This window comes from Frieseomelitta varia, unplaced genomic scaffold (genome assembly GCF_011392965.1).
Source record: "Frieseomelitta varia isolate USP_RPSP 00005682 unplaced genomic scaffold, Fvar_1.2 scaffold_560, whole genome shotgun sequence".
NCBI classification, from domain to species: Eukaryota; Metazoa; Arthropoda; class Insecta; order Hymenoptera; family Apidae; genus Frieseomelitta; species Frieseomelitta varia.
In genome coordinates, this window is record NW_025110324.1 from 6,631 (window position 1) to 25,221 (window position 18,591).

General features: G+C 39.6%; 1 protein-coding gene and 1 long non-coding RNA gene across 4 annotated transcripts; one reads left to right on the plus strand and one right to left on the minus strand.

The window, feature by feature from the left end:
- Positions 1 to 3,869: 3,869 nt before the first annotated feature.
- On the minus strand, positions 3,870 to 15,262 carry LOC122533907. 3 transcript variants are annotated; one of them, XR_006307795.1, is made up of 4 exons: positions 15,153 to 15,262; positions 14,742 to 15,048; positions 4,579 to 4,754; positions 3,870 to 4,504 (listed from the first exon to the last, which is right to left on the minus strand). It is a non-coding gene; the product is annotated as an uncharacterized LOC122533907 (long non-coding RNA). The 3 variants fall into 3 exon arrangements; XR_006307793.1 differs by having other exon boundaries at positions 3,870 to 4,814; positions 15,153 to 15,257; XR_006307794.1 differs by lacking the exon at positions 15,153 to 15,262 and having other exon boundaries at positions 3,870 to 4,754; positions 14,742 to 14,931; positions 15,020 to 15,034.
- Positions 15,263 to 15,809: 547 nt separating this feature from the next.
- On the plus strand, positions 15,810 to 18,188 carry LOC122533906 (ribosomal RNA processing protein 36 homolog). Its single transcript, XM_043664056.1, has 3 exons — positions 15,810 to 16,025; positions 16,170 to 16,683; positions 16,768 to 18,188. The coding sequence occupies exons 1-3, from the start codon at positions 15,981 to 15,983 to the stop codon at positions 16,905 to 16,907; spliced, it is 699 nt and encodes a 232-aa protein (XP_043519991.1). The 5' UTR covers positions 15,810 to 15,980; the 3' UTR covers positions 16,908 to 18,188.
- The last annotated feature ends 403 nt before the right edge of the window (positions 18,189 to 18,591 follow it).

Consider the following 18,591-nt stretch of genomic DNA (forward strand, 5'->3'; position numbering starts at 1 on the left):
AAAAGTTTCTGATCGGAAGAAAGCTTATTCAATGACTATCGAACGTGAGCGAGATAAGACGCAACAAGTTCGAGGAAATCGAAATTATTAATCATTGATCTCATATTCGTGTGTGTCGGTATTATTTCACGCGAGGCTGTTGAAAATACGTTGCAAGAGATATTCAGTTGCGCGATAAGGTACAACAAAAACGTGTCGCATTAGTATTTGAATGTAGTTGCAATTTCTATGCGCTTTCCACCGGCAGGATTCGATATGCAACACGTGGTAAAATTATTTTCCGCTGTTCCATAATTCATCTGTATTCACCTATTTCCATGCCTCTGTATGAGAATTTATTTTACAGAAAATCATTTTGCAATTCTATTGTTAAAAAGTGACGTAAACGTATGTACAGATATTAAAATAGACTCGTCTAATAAAGAGAATAACAGCCGGATGGAATCGCGCGCCTAAATGTCACGCGTTTCATTGGCTCTTTCGAATCATTACTACGCACACGAATTTCTACGCGTATATAACATATTGTCGCGAAAATTTCGATAAGATTGCCGGAGATTCGAAATATCTATAGACGAATTCGATTTGCGAAGTTAACGGCTCGTTGTAGATAACGAACTCATTAACTTGTTGCAAGAGATATAAACGTGCTACCGTTCAAATTCCATCTCGTTCTGGTAACTTTCACAAGAGATAATCTGATATCTACCTGGTCGGTTCCATCGAAAGCGGTATTCCCACAGAGTGGCGAAATCATGTGGGCTCGCAGGACAGTCGGACAGATAGTTCCACGATCATTCGTCACTTTATTGAAATTCGCCTGTCTCCATGTTCTTGGTTCGGCTTTTCACGCACACACGCACGCAGACGCAGCATCACTACGACGACGACGACGACGCAGTGCTGCCAAAGAGAGACAACCCACAAAGACCAGCCGGGTGCCGGTTGGAACAGTCCCGAAAAATCCCGCGTTCTCGATGGGAGCATTGGCTCGGCGAAGAACAACGAAGCAAAATGAGAAAATGTGTTCCAGTGTGGAAAACAGCAAGGAACGAGCTGGCGAGCGAAAGCGAAGAAAAATATGTGGCACAATTCGCGGTCGCACGAGAAGGTTGCCGGCTGCCGCCTTGGCACTGACAGTGGCCCTCGCGCCTAGCAACACCGAACGCCAAACTGTCGACTCGACGAAGGCAGCCGGCACCGCACCACTGTGCCCCCCTTTTTCATCGATGTGTCCTTCTCGCGCTCTGCCGCTTCTTTCTCTCTCTTGAGCAGTTCTTCCATCATACTATCTCGCTTTCACACAAGCGTTCCTCCGCTCTTTCTCGTTCTGTCGCCCGGTGTCGCGTGCACGTCTCCATTTTCGTTTTTTCGCTGTTTACTTTTTTTCCTCGTTTCCTTCCTTCTACGCGGGATCACCACTTTCGTGTCGTATTTTTCTCTATCTGTCTCTGTCTGCCCGTGAGAAGAGAATTTCTTGTTTGTTTTCTTCGCCGAGATCGGGATTCGCGTTCGTCTTTTATCTCGCGGAGAGACATATACGTTATTCGCTGTTGATTTTTCTCACTTTGCGCGCAATTGCTGGCGAACGAACCAAGCCACGGGCCAGCAGCCGAACCAGTGCGAAAGCCGGTAACCGGCACAACGCGCCATACCAAAGCTATCAAACGATTGGTTGGCCGCCCGCGAATCGACCAATCGTAAACCGTCTTCGTTCGTCAGGTGGTACCGCGCTCTCGCGGACACTACACGTCTGCTACATCGGAAAAAATTCCTGGCTGGTTTCGACAAGGACATAAACGATTTTAAGGATAAATTTAACAATAAAAAAAAGTTTATAAATAAGAATGAATTTTATATGTAAATATATATATACATATACGTTTATATGTACGTATACTTTTTTGCGAATAAATCAACTGATCCTTCTTACCGAAGCCTGCATCTGTTTCTACTTATGTTTTTTGCTTGGACGTTACGCATTTTCGAGAAAAATTACGAACAAGACAAACGTAGTCCGATAAGAAGCAAAGCGGCGAAGACATAAAATAACAGTTCTTAGAAGAATATTTTCCTGGAGCAATGAATCATCTATATTTAGTTTCGATACTATCGTACACAAAATTTTTCCATATACCATGGATTTTAAACTATGAAAATACAATATGACTGTCTTTCGTTGTTAGCTCATGAAAACCAGCCATGTTCTGGCAAATGAACGCATTTACACCTCTTTTAACACAATACAAAGATTGCTCGACATTATCACCGGTGCTGGATTAGATTAGTACCGATGTACTAATCAACAATCTTAAAGAACCGCTTCTAATCTCGAGTATTTGCTTTTCGAATTACACGTATATATTGTAAAGTATAACATGTAATTCAAATATATACTTAAAAATACACGTGTGTCTTGTACACTAATAACATCAACTCAATCGAGCAAGAGGACCCTCGCATAAGAAGATTCTCATCCATCAAAAATCATACAAGGTGATCCTCTAAGAAACGACTCATCACGAGAAGTCATTCGTTTATGTATACGTGTTTTACTGATCTCCTAGGCTTCTTGCCCTGCCATTTTCGCCAGTTTCCTCCTCCATCTTCGCGTCTGGCCGAAATAGGTCACGGCGCAAAGCGAAGGAGCAAGATGGGATGGGAAGGCAGCGGACAAGGAGGAAAGCCAAACCGAGGATGAGGATCACGCGCGTGGAGAGTACGTGCCTTGCATCCGGCGGCGCGTTGCGTTTCGTTCGCCATTGCCTGATTAACCCGACGTCATTTATCAGATTAAATGGATAATGTTGGCCAACGTCTGACGCAACGTCGCGGCTCCCAAGAACGGCCGTTTTCCAAAGATTCTTTATTATCTTACTGGTCTCCTATGGACACACGTTACGCAATCCGGCAAGCCGCTGAAATTGGACGCTGTCAATCGGCCGCGTTAACGAGTTCATTGTGTTTCTGTCCAAAACGTGATACCAGCATGGGTGGCACGCGGTTATGTAACGATTTCGGCAAACGAAGGAAAGAAAAAAAAAAAAAAATAATGAAAATTGAAGAATGTACGGAAATTTTTCGTGAGAACGATCCAACTGAGAGAGTTACTCAATAGTTCTATAATTCTATAATTTATTAGTTATAGTAAAAATTCATAATAGATTACGTCAGTCAGTCAATTTTAGCAATTTTCTATTTTTCTATTTTAGGAGGAAATATTGATGAATAATAAATTGTAACATAAATTTATATTTGTGGAAACTCGAAATATCATATGCTAAAGTAGTAATTCATTTTTTTCAGTAGAAATATGTTGGAAAAATGTAATAAAATTTTATAGCTCCATCGTCATTGATATCTGTTACTAGGAAAATTTAAAAATAAAAACAGCAATTAACGTTTAAAGTAACGAAAGGAATATTTTTAAAGATTAGGATTTAAACAAGTAAAGTTAAGCGTAATGTGATAGCAAAGTGAAACACGATGGACTTTCACATGATGTATTCAAAAAGTCCGTTTAAACGATAAAATCACAGTCATCTTGCTACAGACGCACAGTTTAACCAGTAATTAGAGTTTACGGCAGCCACGTTGATTAGGTCGTTAAAGAAACTATTACGCCGACTAAATACAGCCTGGGCACTCTTGCTAGTCTCCGCTGAATTGCAATTTGATGCAGTAGGTTGGATCACGTGTACGTTAAATTATACCTGTTTGTTAGACTTCTTACAGATTTTACGATTTCATTTAACTAATATATACTTTATAATTCCAAATGGCAGCCTTTTACTTGAATAATGAAATATTATATTTCATAATAATAAAATTTCAAATATTCGAAAGCTTCATATACGACTGCCAGATTTTAAATTAAATAATAATTTTAGAATGAAATTTCTCGTATAAACGGTTTAACAACACAATGGGTTAGAAGCCAGGCTGCACGTTGCATTTGTATAACAAGTTCACTCTCAAAGACTCTTTACTTCACCAAGGTTACAAAATTACGCTACTGCAGCTTTAGACAAGCTACCGCGTTTTTATTTCTTCCTTATTTAATGATCTTTTGGAGATAAAAACACATACACGGCACCGAAATTCTAAAGTGGACAAGTGTGTCTAAATGTACTTGCAATTAAGACAAGGACGAGAATTTGCCAAGTTCGCTCTCAAATAACGCAGTTTATTATTACAACTACTGTACCATCTTGTTACAACTATTATTATAATTGCTATACTATCGTTAGTTGATAGTTATAACTGTCATTAAATATCTCTTCAAGTCACTTTTCATTTTCACTTCATTTCTTCAATTTCTTTCTTTTCCGGACAAATAAACTACCACGAAAATAAGAAAGACACACCGTTTCCTGGAAATCCAATATTTCCTCGAATTGGAGACACAAGAATAATCGAGACGCGGGCAGCAGAGAGGGGGGGAGGGTGTTTCATTAGTAAAAATAATGGCGAGACGACGTGAAATGGCGACGTACGCAGGTATCTTGGACAGAAAGAGGAAATTATTAGGTTCGCCAGCAATCTGCTCGAGTTGTCCGTATAAATTACTCGAATTACCTCAGCACCCGGCAATGGAAGATGACCTACTGTCAGGCACGGTCTCCTTCCTTGAAGGATTGTGCAACTTCGAACTTTAGAATTTTTCCCTCTTTCCGTCGCCCGTTTCTCTTTGGACGAGGACCCAATTACCAAGTTTCCATTGGCGATCTCGCATTACGAATTCGTCGTCTCCTCTAAGAAGATTGAAAATCGTTCCTGATACCTTAACATTCATCTGGCGACACGTTCCGTGCCTGGTGATCGAGATAAAGCGAATTAGACGAATCGGTTTAACGTAGAAATTTGCAAAATGACCAATGTGACGCGAGCAAAGTGGGAATATTATTAGCTCAACTTGCTTTGCGTTTCGTCATGCATTTCTGCTTTTAGGAACGATGTTATTTGTCCCAAAGGAGATCGCAGGGGATGATTATTGTCACTTCAGTATTTTGTCACTATGATGTATATATTCGTTGTTAATACGGGAAAATGATCATTATACGATTCCACTGTAAATAGATTGCGGTCCTATTGTCTGACTATTACTGTGCACGATCTACTTCATTTCTCTATATAGCACGTGATATTATATAATAAAATACAATATTCATACGCACTGAAGCTATTCGATTCTAATTTCCAAACATTTGAAGTTTCTTTCTTAATCACGCGCATTTCTAATTTCTCTGTTATTCATTCGAATATTTTAATTTAGAACTTTAGGTTAAATTTTCCTCAAATTTTCTTTCTTTACGGAATATGCAGAGCTTCCGAAGCTTCTCTATCGCAAGTTGTAACAGCTTCAAGGTGTAACTTCCCTGATACTCTGGCACAACCTGATTCTGTCAAAGTCGATATTTTACATCGTGCAATAAATATTGAAAGCTACAAAGCTGTAACTACTGGTGCATATTAAAATCAACAGCAAGAACGGAAGAACGGTTTGAAGCGTTGAACGATATTTATTAAATAATAAATCAATTATATCAGAATAATAGCCAGAAATCTAAATTTATTCGTTCCATCGGGGCGAAATGGTCGAAGCCAATCTAAGATGTGATCGTACTGTACTAGTTATACGTTATAACTATAGTCGCGGACCTATTGAAAGTGGCTATAAATATAATTACCATTTAGTCGAATTTAGTCGAATTCGTAGGGGATGGAAAAAGTGTTGCACGGTTGCAGTTGCCGGCCAAGGTCGCGGCCTTAATCGTTACTGGGCGCCTGACCTATATAGTATTACCAGATGCTCTCTAGGATTTAAAGTTTCTCAAACTATTACCAGAGGCTATTATATCGACTTGGAGGAGCACTCTAGATAAACGATACGGCAGTGCGGAGGCTGAGATACGATTTCTCCAACAATAAGCCGAATAAAACGAATTCGAAACTTCCTAAGCCCCGTACCATAAACTGCCCGGCAGGAATGACAAATTTCCACCGTGTTAACAAGGGGAACTTCATTCCCGCCTTACCAAGTAATTATTTCTATATCTTTGCAAGCGTGTAGAATTTCTGTTTTTATCCCTCTGGGAAATGATCGTGATTATTAAATTGGAAGGTAGACAAAAAAAAAAAAAAAAAATAACACGGGATATCAAATTTAGCCACGTTCTCTTTCATTCAACGACGACGATTCAAATACTCTTCTAAAAATAAAGTAAAAATGATATAAAAAGGTGTGTAACATTGACTCTCTCCTCACCTTGGTCAGATGCAACGTTCGTCTACCATAATAAACAAAATTGGATAGCAATTACCGATTTCATTTTACCACGAATTTATTAATGAAGAATTTACCTTAAATTTACTGTAAATTTATTATAATAAGACATAAATTTATTAGTAAAAAACTTACTATAAATTTACTATAATAAAACATAAATTTATTGATAAAAAATTTACCATAAATTTACTATAAATTTACTATAATAAAACAAATTTATTAATAAAAAATTTACTATAAATTTATTAAATTTATTAATAAACATACGCGCACTGCAACGTATCAACGTGCTGTCGTAACATGATACTTCCAGCAGTGAAATAAATCTACGTCGTTGCTTGACAATTTGACGAGACGAGAGCCGGCGTTAAGGCAACTCGTTGGAACAAGATCGTTGGATTTACGACATCGATCAAGATGAGAAGGGAGTTGGCCCACGAGCGATGATTCAATCCTGATAATCGACTGGCCTTCGAGTCAGTCGATAGTTACGGTCGATCTTCGTACACATACCACACATGCACGTACCATATAGTACGTACCAGTATAGTATATTATTGTATGTACCAGCAGATCTGATTTTTCTGGCCTCTCCCTTTTGTGTCACGCTACAAAAGCACCGAAACACAAGCAAGATCGGTTGTTAATGTTATCTCCCTTGGCGCACCGGTTGGCCGATGGAAGAAATACGTCCTCGAATCACGTCGACGGTTCACGCTTCGACCGGTGGTGACTCGTCTCGAAATATTGTAAGAGTAGTACACGAGAGGATATAGGTGAATCGATTATCGGACCTGCTGTTTCGGCAGTGCTGTTTATTTTTGGCTAACGGGCCAAAGGGGGAACCACACTGCCTTTGTAATCCTTCGCCGCCATTTACCAGCCAGGAATCTCGTTCAGGTAATATCCCAAATACCGTTGCGAAATTGCGGAGTTTAAGAGTCGGAGAGTCTGCAGAGTATAAAAATTCGAGCATTCGCGAAACTCGATGTTCCGAAAATCTTCAAAGGAGAATTGAGACTTGGGGACATGGAAAGTTCAAGAATTCGAGAGATCAGAAATCAGAATGGGGAATTTGAAAATTCGAGATTTCAAAGAAATCTGCATCTGTTTGTTATGCAAACGCACAAAAGTAACGCAAGTAGTTACGCGAGTACTTGCAACAAGATATCACAATTTTTGAAGTGATCCCGCTGGTAACGATGAAAATGAAAATGAAGCTGATATCAAGTGTCAGCGTGAGAGAAAGAGAGGTACCATTTTAGTCGAACATCATGTTGGCAAAACGGTCGTCAGAAACAAGAGATTCAATATATTAAATATTTAAAGTTTAATATCCGGTTTAACACAGCAAATTAATTATATATCATTTTCTCCATTGACGCCTTTTATTTCACCAACAGAGTGAAATGTCTTTCACTGCTTCCGGCCGCGCATGAAAGTGATATTTTTTTTTCTTCCCCCGTCTCCTACGTTATTAACCACTTGCGCAATAACCACCATAATATTAACCACCTGGCAACTGACTGCGGACCACAACGAGCGACCAAAACCGTATACAATAATTCGTCGCTTTCTTTTTGAACTCGTCGGTATGATATTCACTGGATAGAAATTATTGAGAAATAATAAATTTATTATTTGCTTCGCCTGGATTATATTTCAATATACTTAAAACTGAGGAAATATTGCAATTTTGGGACAAAAGATTCTCGACGTGCGTGGCACGTCATTCCAGCGTAGAGAGGTTAAGGCTTTAACCACTTGCGCTGGCAACTGATTGCGGACCATAACGAGCGACCAAAACCGTACACAATAATTTGTCGCTTTCTTCTTTTGAACTCGTCGGTATGATATTCACTGGATAGAGATTATTGAGAAATAATAAATTTATTATTTGCTTCGCCTAGATTATATTTCAATATACTTAAAACTGAGGAAATATTGCAATTTTGGGACAAAAGATTCTCGATGTGCGTGGCACGTCATTCCAGCGCAGAGAGGTTAAGGCTTCTTTAACCACTTGCGCTGGCAACTGATTGCGAACCATAACGAGCGACCAAACCGTACACAATAATTTGTCGCTTTCTTCTTTTGAACTCGTCGGTATGATATTCACTGGATAGAAATTATTGAGAAGTAATAAATTTATTATTTGCTTCGCCTGGATTATATTTCAATATACTTAAAACTGAGGAAATATTGCAATTTTGGGACAAAAGATTCTCGACGTGCGTGGCAAGTCATTCCAGCGCAAGAGGTTAATTCAATCCTACGGGTATCAAGTTACTTTTCGTAGTTACGAACGAAAGTAAACACGGTTTTTGAGCAAAGTTGGTACAACAATGGCGGCCAGTTAATGGCCATCTGATCTCGCTCGGTCGACCTCGAAGTTATTCAGAGCAATATGATTGATCGTCAAAAGGCCGTTTTTCTGCTGACTGGCAGATTGACGGTGCAATTCTGAAGGCGATCACTCGTGTCAGATTCTTCTCAGAGGTGTTCCGTTTCAACGAACAATCGCCGCTTTAGAACACTTGCGAACCGGACGCTACGAAAATATTGTTGCAAATGCTGGCTTGCGAGAAGTGGCTTCGTTTAGAAAAGAAGAGAAAGAAGAAGGAGAAGAAGATTGTATCGGCTCTTGTCAATCGGGCGTATTAAATAAAAACTAAATCTTCTCGCTTGAGAGTCTAAGTTTTTATTTAATACTATTAATTTTGTTTAATACGTCCGTCTTTTATCATGAACGTGCGTCTTGTATGTACATCTATTAAATCAAGATTTGGTATTAAATGATCTTATTTCGAATTATTAATCTCTGGAATATTATAATGGATTATCATGGTATATAATTTAGCTATTTGTAGAGGATGATAGCTCTTTAAAGTGATTGTCATGTTAATCCTACACTCGATGGTGTATACACGCAACATTGTACTTCAAGAATAAATTGTTAACTAATTAAATGACAAATGTAGAGGAAGTGCAACGTTTGGAACAGATTGTTGTACGACGAATAAAAAAAAACCGATGGAATGGAATCAATACTATGGAGTAAACTGATGAACTGTTACATCTCGAAAAGTGTTTGAAACTTTGGTCTAACTGACGATTTTGTTACAGTGCACACAGTAATTTGAAATAGTGGTAAATACCAAAGTTTCTAAATTGTCCATTGCTGGTGTTACAAATTGCATCTTAGTCTGTATCTTGGTACTTTTTTAGATACTTTAGTATTCCAAATTAGCTGCACTACTTCTGTACATTTGTTATCTCAGTAAAATTAATTTTGAATTTTACAGCATTATATCTCCCCTCCAAAAATATCAGAAATATATATACAATTGTTATTGGTAAAAAAGAAACTTGTGAAACTGAATCGTCCTCAGCATTAAAATTTTGTATTTAGAACGCCAACGACATTACGATGAATCGCGTTAAGGTTCATTTGTACGGTTGCAACAAGTTGGACACGTAGTGCACGCTGCCGTTTCGGCGTTGCACTCTGATGCAGCAAATGATACAGAAGACGTATCGAGCGAAACAAATGAATGGGAGTTAGAATCTATGGAGGTATGCAGGATAAATTGACCGTAGATGACACACGACTTATGAAATATCTGCCAATCTCTATCCTGCTATTTGAACTCTAGATGTTTTCTCACTTGATCGAAACGATCCAATGTCTTTAAATTATTTTCCCTTGTCTTGTAAAATCTTTTCTATATTACAACTTGAAAATTTTCAAAATCCCTCCTACCGATTCGAAACTCACTTTTTCATTTCTCTTTTTATTGTCCTATGTCACAGATTGGACAATTTCGAGGCCCCCAGCTTGGAATTGTCGCTAATTCTGAAATTCGTACGGTTTCCTCCGGCACGTGTAATCGTTCCATATTCTAAGTAGAATATCGCTGTGAGGATAAAATCGATCGAGGTGGAGTGTCAGCCTGTGACTCACCAGGCGTGTTCTGTAACAGCGATACAGCGGCACGAACGAGGTACGATTTTTTTTTTTTTTTTTTTTTGGCGTTTGACGGAAACCCGTGATAAAATTGGAAACTGGTCCAGCAAACAAACTGGACATGGATTTACATGCTTGGCAAATAAAATCACTGATTGACCGGTCGTTCAGACAGGGATTGATCAGCGTTATTTAATTAACGATGCTCGAATCGGTGGGAATGGGACTTAACGCGACCTCCAGCTCTACGGCTGACGCCAGAGCTGTCGAATAAAATCGATTTCGACGGCGGAAGATTCCACCGTTTCGTTTAAAAACGAAATCCACCGTCTACACTCGCTACTGTCGACAGCCGAAGCCTTTGAAATTAATCGGGCCAAAATTTAATCCAGCCATTATTCACTCTAATTCACGTATAATGTATACCAACGGTGATTAGAAAATGTGTACTGGCACACACGTATTTATTTTCCAACGAAGCGTCTTTTTTACTTTTTGCTATGAAATTTAACGTAATTGGACCTGATTAATCAACATGTAAACAATATAATGGCGCCAAATCTGAGTAACCATCATGTAGCCGGATTTATCTACTAAAATGAAGATAACGATAGTGATACAAAATGAAAATTTGGCCCGTAAATTTAGCCATCGCCACTCTTCTCCAGCATACTTCCGAACTTTCAGCCAACTCTCACTTTGTCAATAAAAATCGTCACAGGATGGAGCAAGTCAATAATATGGAAACCACCCTCGCATCTCTGGAAACCACGACGCAAAAAAGAAAAGCAAAGCAGCGACGTACGACCGAAAAATAAAAAAAAACGTCCAAGACGCGAATCGGAACAAAAGACGTTTCAGTTACGCTGTAATTGTCGCAAGAGAGAGAAATGGCAGCGAGAGGAGAAAACTATGTTATCGTTCAAACGTGTTAGAGAAAGGACGAAGGTAAAGACGCGGTGAAGAGCAAGCGAGAAAGAGAAAGAGAGAGAGAGAGAGAGAGAGAGAGAGAGAGAGAGAGAGAAGACCACGCGGATCCCTCCTGAGATGACATCTCCCCATGACCTTGGAACGGAGGCTGACCTTGACCGTGTCAACCCCCACCACGCAGGTCTAACGCGTCCCGGCTGCTCCCCCCACCATTTTACGCTCACCACGGCAGCCAGAGTCGCGTCGTATTACGCGAATGCGATGTTGCTCGGTGCTGGTGGCGGCGGCGGCTGCTGCTGCTGCTGCTGCGGCTGCGGGCATCGTTGCTGCATCGACCGGCCGCAGCACAGACTGCCAGCCAGCCCCCTCGTCTTTCACCCTTCGACCCCCTGGCAAACCCGTGGGACGACCCTCCCGTCCCATCCCTTTAACAGCCACCAAGCAGCGAGCTGCCGGCGGATCGCGTCCCACCGCCCTTTTCATTCTATATACCCTATATAAACGTCTATCAACATTTCTGGTGAAAGTCGAGAGGAATCGTCGTCGTACATGTTTGCGTAAATGATGGTCGCGAATACCCACATATCACATGTAGGGGTATACATGTATACTGCCCGTATATTACGTTTGCCGTTTGAACATTTCTAAAAAACAGAACGCGAGAATCCACCAACAGCGAGGAGAAATATATAATTCACATTTGACGAAGAGTCTGAATATCGATGGGAATCGCATCCGTGTGATCCATCCACCGTATCCAGTCGGACGGTATGTTTTTCGAAAAGTCTCGCAGCGATATATGGACGACGCGCCGTCGAACACGACGGGCATTCGCGGTGTGGCCGTTTTTCAAGCCTCCCCCGGTAGCTTTCTATTTCGTACGTGCATCGATATTGAATACCTTGAATGAAGATATACCGGCCGAGATATCTCACGGATATCCGACGGGCGGTGGTGAATTATCGCGGCAGAATCCACCCCGTGCAAACGAGAACAGAGTGGGCTCCGTCGCGGCAAAAGTTTCCAGCCGGACAGGCTCGATTTACAGCCACGTGGAGCGCACCGATTAGTCGCATTTTTCGCGAGCGATGCTTTCAGGAACAAACCGAATACGTAGGCACTGTCGAGAGAAGAAAGAGGAGGAGAAGGAAGGTGCTTTTACCGCGAAGGAGCAAGCACCCTCCTATCTCACCATCGTTCGAGCTGCCTTCGAAGCCGCTCCCAGCCAACCGCGTCCCGCCACTCGTCCACCCAAACCCCCCACCCTACGCCCAACCGTCGTATCCTTTCTCTTCCCTGCTAACCGAAATCCCATCTTTCCTCTCGCTCGCACGCCTAGCTAGCCCCACTAACACCCATCCGCGTGGAACGCCGCTGTTCCAGAGGAACCCTTTCCCGGCGATAATGTAGGTGAAAATATAGGGTGGCGCGCGATACAAGCCACGCTTTTTCTGCGAGTCAAATCGTCCAGGACACGTCCGATTTACTCGAAGATCGATCATTTTGTTTGTTTTGTAATTTTTGATTAAGTTTTGATTTTGATTTTGATTTTGAAGAGTTTGTCTGCGTAATTGTGAAACGTGTAACGTAATGAAAACACGTGTATACAGTGGTTTCAAAAAAAAAAAAAAAAAAAACTCCCAATAATTTTAAGGTCATTTATAAAATTTATTAGTACGATCTACCAATAAAGTTTTAGATTTTATAGCAAGGAGTAAAATTCAAAATTTGACCGCAGCTTTGTGTCGCACAGCGCAGAAAGACAAACTTGCTTTTTAACCTCATGCGCTAGTAACTGGTTCACGGACCATAACGAGTGACCAAATCGTAAACAATAATTCATCTTCTTTTTGAATTCATCGGTATATTCACTGGATAGAAATTATTAAAAAGTAATAAATTTATAATTTTGTTCTGCCTGGATTATATTTCAATATAACTTAAAACTGAGAAAATATTGCAATTTTGAGCCAAGTATTTTCGACGTGCGTGGCACGTCATTCCAGTGCGAGACGTTAAAGCCGCGTCTCCACTGCATTGTCAATTTGTCGATCGGCAGAACCGCTCGACACGAAAAGCCATTCTACAATGCGCGTTTTAAAAATAACTCGGAACACAGAGCGAGATTTCGATGGACTTGAAAAAATTGAGTTTGTACTCTTAAAAAAAAGAACCAAAGGTAGTAAACATATTCTTTTTTAGATACGCATCACGGGTGAAATCACGAAATCACCTTTTAAATATCGTACACGCATCGCCTTGCTGCTTTCAACTTTTTTTAAATATTTGCCGACACCAAGATCGTTTCGTATATCTTTTTCAAGCTATGCATCTGGTACTGCCGATCAATTTTGCCGATATTTGTTACACGTCTTCACTTCATTGGCATCGTAGTAGACATCTGTCTCCTCTCTCAACGACAAAATATTCGACAACGATGAACCCAGTGCCGATTTCTTTTGATACTTATCGACATCAATCGGCGGGTCGATCGGCTTTTTGCCATGTCAGGCCCAAACCGGCACACTACACTTGTCTGACATTGTCGAACTGGCTTTACCAATAGCTATATGCTAACATAATGAAAATGCGGCTTTCTAGATTGATCAACGCAATGCAGACACGGCTTTAGGCACTACCGAACGGCCTTGCCGATCGGCGACTACCGACGCAGTGGAGACACGGCTTTAGGTTACATTTGGCACGCACTCTTTGGCCTATAACGTTAATGACGCATATTTTTGGCACGTGTGTGAATTTTTAAACGACCTTCACTACACAAACTTCCTACAATGATAAATTTCAGTCTCGGAACATTCGAGAGGTATGCGTGCTTAAAAATTTAAATCTTTTTACATGCTGTCGTCTTATTTTTGAACAACAGTTTCTTAAGAATCCAACATTCGAAAGTAGAAGCAGACAGAGAGAGACGAAAGTGTACATCAATTTTTTTGTACACATTATGAAATGAGAGATCGATAAGAGGCAGGTAGAAACGGAATAACACGCAATAGCGTTTTTCGATTATGGGTTTAGCGAAACGGTCCGTGTCATCCAATTTTTACACGTCAAAGTTGCCTCCACGTGCACCGAGCGAAAGATATATCAAATCGGCGAATCTCAAATCAGAATTCAAGGCGATAAAAGGAATACGATTACATCGTCACAAAGTGCTGCGCCTTTCAAATTAATGTCAAACATACTCGATCCTCGCGCCCTCTCTTTACAAAAAAAGTCATTACACAGATTTGCGGAATTAAAATCCCTAGTTCCAAGCAATTACACAACACGCACGTCGACGAACGAACATTGAGAAACAGATGAATAACTGAACTTGTGCCAATTAAACAGCAGCAGTGTTTTTGGAAATTCATCAAAGGAAATTGCTATTTAAATCGAACTGTCACACCATGTGCTTCCCGGCAACTTCCACAAAGAACGAGCATCGACGGAACGTTCTCTCTCTAACGGCTAAAAATTCGGCAACAACCGATCGTATTTCATCCCAACACTGGCCACAAATAGACGAGAGTGTGAAATGCGTTTCAGACTCACCCCTGTCGAATTTCTTCCCCTCTGGATCGATGTCTTTTACGTTGAAAATATCCTCGAACAGTACACCCGCCATTTTAGACCGTTCTGACAGTGCTGCCCCTACGCGAAGAATGTTAATGTTCACATCTGACGAACGTAGTTTTAAATGACGACTATGAGCATTGACTAGTCAATGCTATGATTCAACAATCTGTAATTTCATTCGGCCGTTAAGAATTTATGAAATGCAGCGCCAAGTTTATTAATAGTTCGTATCTATAAACATTAATCTCGAGTACTGTTAGATTATATCTTCAAAGTTTCTGCCCTGAAATAAAAAAAGGTAAAAACATTTCCTTAAACTGCATATTCAGTATATTACATATATTTTTGTAGCGACGTTACATCTTTGTAAATACTTGTGAAAAGTACCTTGATTCGAAGTATTTATAATTTCCAGGAGTTGTATCGATAATGGGATCGCGAATAGGAACGAATAATAAAGCAACTACATTTGTAACGAAACATTAATACAATTAGGAAGTAATGATATTTATTAGATTTAAGACTCAGATAACCTTGAATGCTCGATTTGCAAAAATTAAGCAGAGGGAGCCACCATACAGGCTTGTAGTTTTTACGCAGTATAATTATCCTTTTACGCAGTTCAAGAGGGTCCTGTCGTGAATATATGTACGATAATATGTTTCGACATTGATATAACGCGTTACGTAAAATTAACGATTTCGTAATATTGCGCAATAACCGGAAAATTTGCAAAAAGTTACCATCGAGTACAAAACATCACGCGTACAGATTTAAATACTTACTAAAAGCAGAAACGCGGGCTTTGGAATATGATTTTTCTTTGATAAAATTCTCATCTCACGTCTAAATTTATACATTTTATACGATTCGAAATGTACTTTCTCAGTTCCTTCTTTCCACATCGTTGAATATGTATGCGTGGATTTGAAAAATTTTCGCATACATTGCGTTAAGATATCGATGTAATAAATGTCATTATAAATTACCAAGCTGCAAAATGTTTTGTGCGAAATAGAATTAATTAATTTTATCGTTTTTAAACAATTTCTGTGTAACTATATACAACGTTAGAGGTCGACACAGACTGGGATGACAATTTATCTCCATCTATCGTCGCAGTAACGAAACAGTTTCTATGGAAAAAAAAAATATGGTCGCTGCTTGGGCATTTTTCACAAATCGAACCAGAGAGTTGTCATTTTATTATTTAACATGAGTGACGAGGTAGATGCTCTTCTTAGCGAAGACGAAGATCAGGTAAATGTTTATATAAGTAGATAATTTTTTTCTAGTTTTGTAATGAACAGTACATAATTTAGGTTAGGTTATAGGCACTATATTAAATTACACAATAAGATTCATAAATATTTAAATAATTTAAAGCATGTTTTTATTAATTAGAATGAGATCAGAAAGGAACTCTCGCAGATGAGCTTTGAGGATCTTCAAAAGCTGCACCAAAAGTTAGGCAGTAAAGTGTATAAAGAAACACTGTTTGGTCCTCGCAAGGTTAACAAGAAAGTGGAATTCAAACGGGAAAATAAAAACAGACCACGTGAAATGTCCTCAAAGAAACCCGTTCCGCGATTCAGAGAAGTAATACAAGTAAAGAAACACATTCCAAGGGATCCTAGATTCGATAGTTTATGTGGCACGTTTGACATTAAGGAGTTTAGAAAGGCTTATGAATTTATTAACGAGATAAAACAGAATGATCTGAAAGAACTGAAGAAGCAATTGAATGAGACTGATGATCCCAAAAAGATAAAGAAGATCAAATATCTCATACAACGATTGGAGAATCAATTGCGCGAAGAGAAAAGAAGAAAATTAAAGGAGGAAAAGAAATATGAAGAACACAAGGAGATTGCCGAAGCCATCAAACAGGGCCAAAAGCCAGTATTTAAAAAGAAATGTAAGTAGACAAATAGGAAACTAATATACTCCAATTCTGTAATTCTGTTTCTGTTTATAATGATTCTATTATGGTTTCCTACAGCTGAAAAACGAATATTGAGTCTGGTTTCTCAATACGAGGAATTGAAAGAATCTGGCAAATTGAAGAAACATATTAAACGACTGCGCAAAAAGAATCGACGAAAGGATGGCCTGAAATTCGCTGAATCGGAATCTGAATGAAAAAAACCAAGGTATATGTGAAATTAAAATTTATACGAATCAAACATAGCTGGAATAATTACAGATGTATATAACGTATAATAAATGTTACTACAGTTAAAGAGTAAGCTCTCGTTTATTCATCTAACGATGCCGTCCCGTAACAAATGTTCTCCTACGCTTGCGTGCTGAAAGTATATACCAGTCAGGGAGGTAGGATAAAGAGTGCTTTATTAATTATGTATTTTTTATTTAACATCAAAAGTAATGACACTTGGGTTGGACAATGTCTCTCGTTTCTTCCTTAATGTAATTCACGTGTGAAAACAGAACTTACAGAATAATCAATATGAAAGGAATCGTCAATCAGAAGAGATAGTTTGGTAGAGCGGTGTACATTTTCTTTTTTTTTTTTTCCATTTATCTCTGAGCGTGTACGTGTGTATATCTTTTCTCTCTATGTTCGCACGTGTTTCTCGGCGTGTGTGGTGTGTATGTGTGTGAAGTGTGTATCATATATGCGGCGCTAAAACGAAAAACAGAAAAAGAGTTACGAGACCCGTACGGAAAAGGCGGTCCATTCAAGCGGGCCGCCTCCTCGTGGGTCACCGTTCATGCGCGATCCGTTTGTCCGTCTGCAATTATTTAAAATATGTACAATATTAATAAAACATCATTCATTTTTTTTTTTTTTTTTTTGTTTATATTTTAATCATTCAATGATTCTGTTGTGATGTGGCGGGCTGTGCAGGGGCGACGTTTCACAGAATTCTCGTGACACTGTTCTTCCTTTTTTTTTTTTTTTTTTTTATTATTATTTGAAGCATTTGTGTTTTTCCATCTCCTCCCTCAGTTCGTCTCGTATCTTCCCAGATTTTTTTTTTTTTTTTTTGATTTTGTTTTTGGACTCGAATGTTTCGCTGCCAATTGTGTTGTGTTCGATCGCGGCAACAGAAAAGCGAAGAATCCGTTATAATATTAAAACACACGTTCTCTCGCCCACATTCACGCGTTTCTCTTTTTCTCCCGCTCTTTTACGCCGATTCACCCGAAAAATCAGTTTCGCGACGACTGCGTTGTTTTCTGACGTTGATCGATGTTACCCGTTTGCAGAACACGAAAAGATTTGCGACGCGTCTTCACCGAGGATTGTCTTTACCTAGGAATCCGCGGGGTGTTGCACAAGTGAAAAAAGAAAACGATGGCGTCGCCGAAACGAGGGAATACAATTAGGGCCGCAAATCTATCCGTGTAGCCGGAAACGCAGCGGAAAGGAAACAAAAAGAGAAAAGAAAAACGCGGTCTCGTACGAAGAAACAAAAAAAAAAAGAAGGGTCTGCTAGAGATGTATATGCGTGTCTCTAAGTATGACGCGGTTTCAGGCTAAAGAGTATACAGAGAAGAGAAAATAGAAAGAAATAAAAGATCGATGTATCACGCGCACAGAACGAAGCAAAAGCGGATTCTCTCGTTTGTGTCCCGCTCAGTCCGCCGCAAAATATTTGTGGTCTTAGACCGAATTTTTTTTACCTCCCATCGCCACTTCTCCTTGATTTTCTATTCTCTCTCTTTCTCTCTCTCTCTCTCTCGCTCTCTCTTTCTCTCTCTCTTTCTCTCTCTCCCTTACTCTCGTCGTCGTTATACTCTTCATATCTTTATCTTTGTTCTCTCTTCTTCTTTTCTTTTTTTTTTTTTTTTGTTCGCT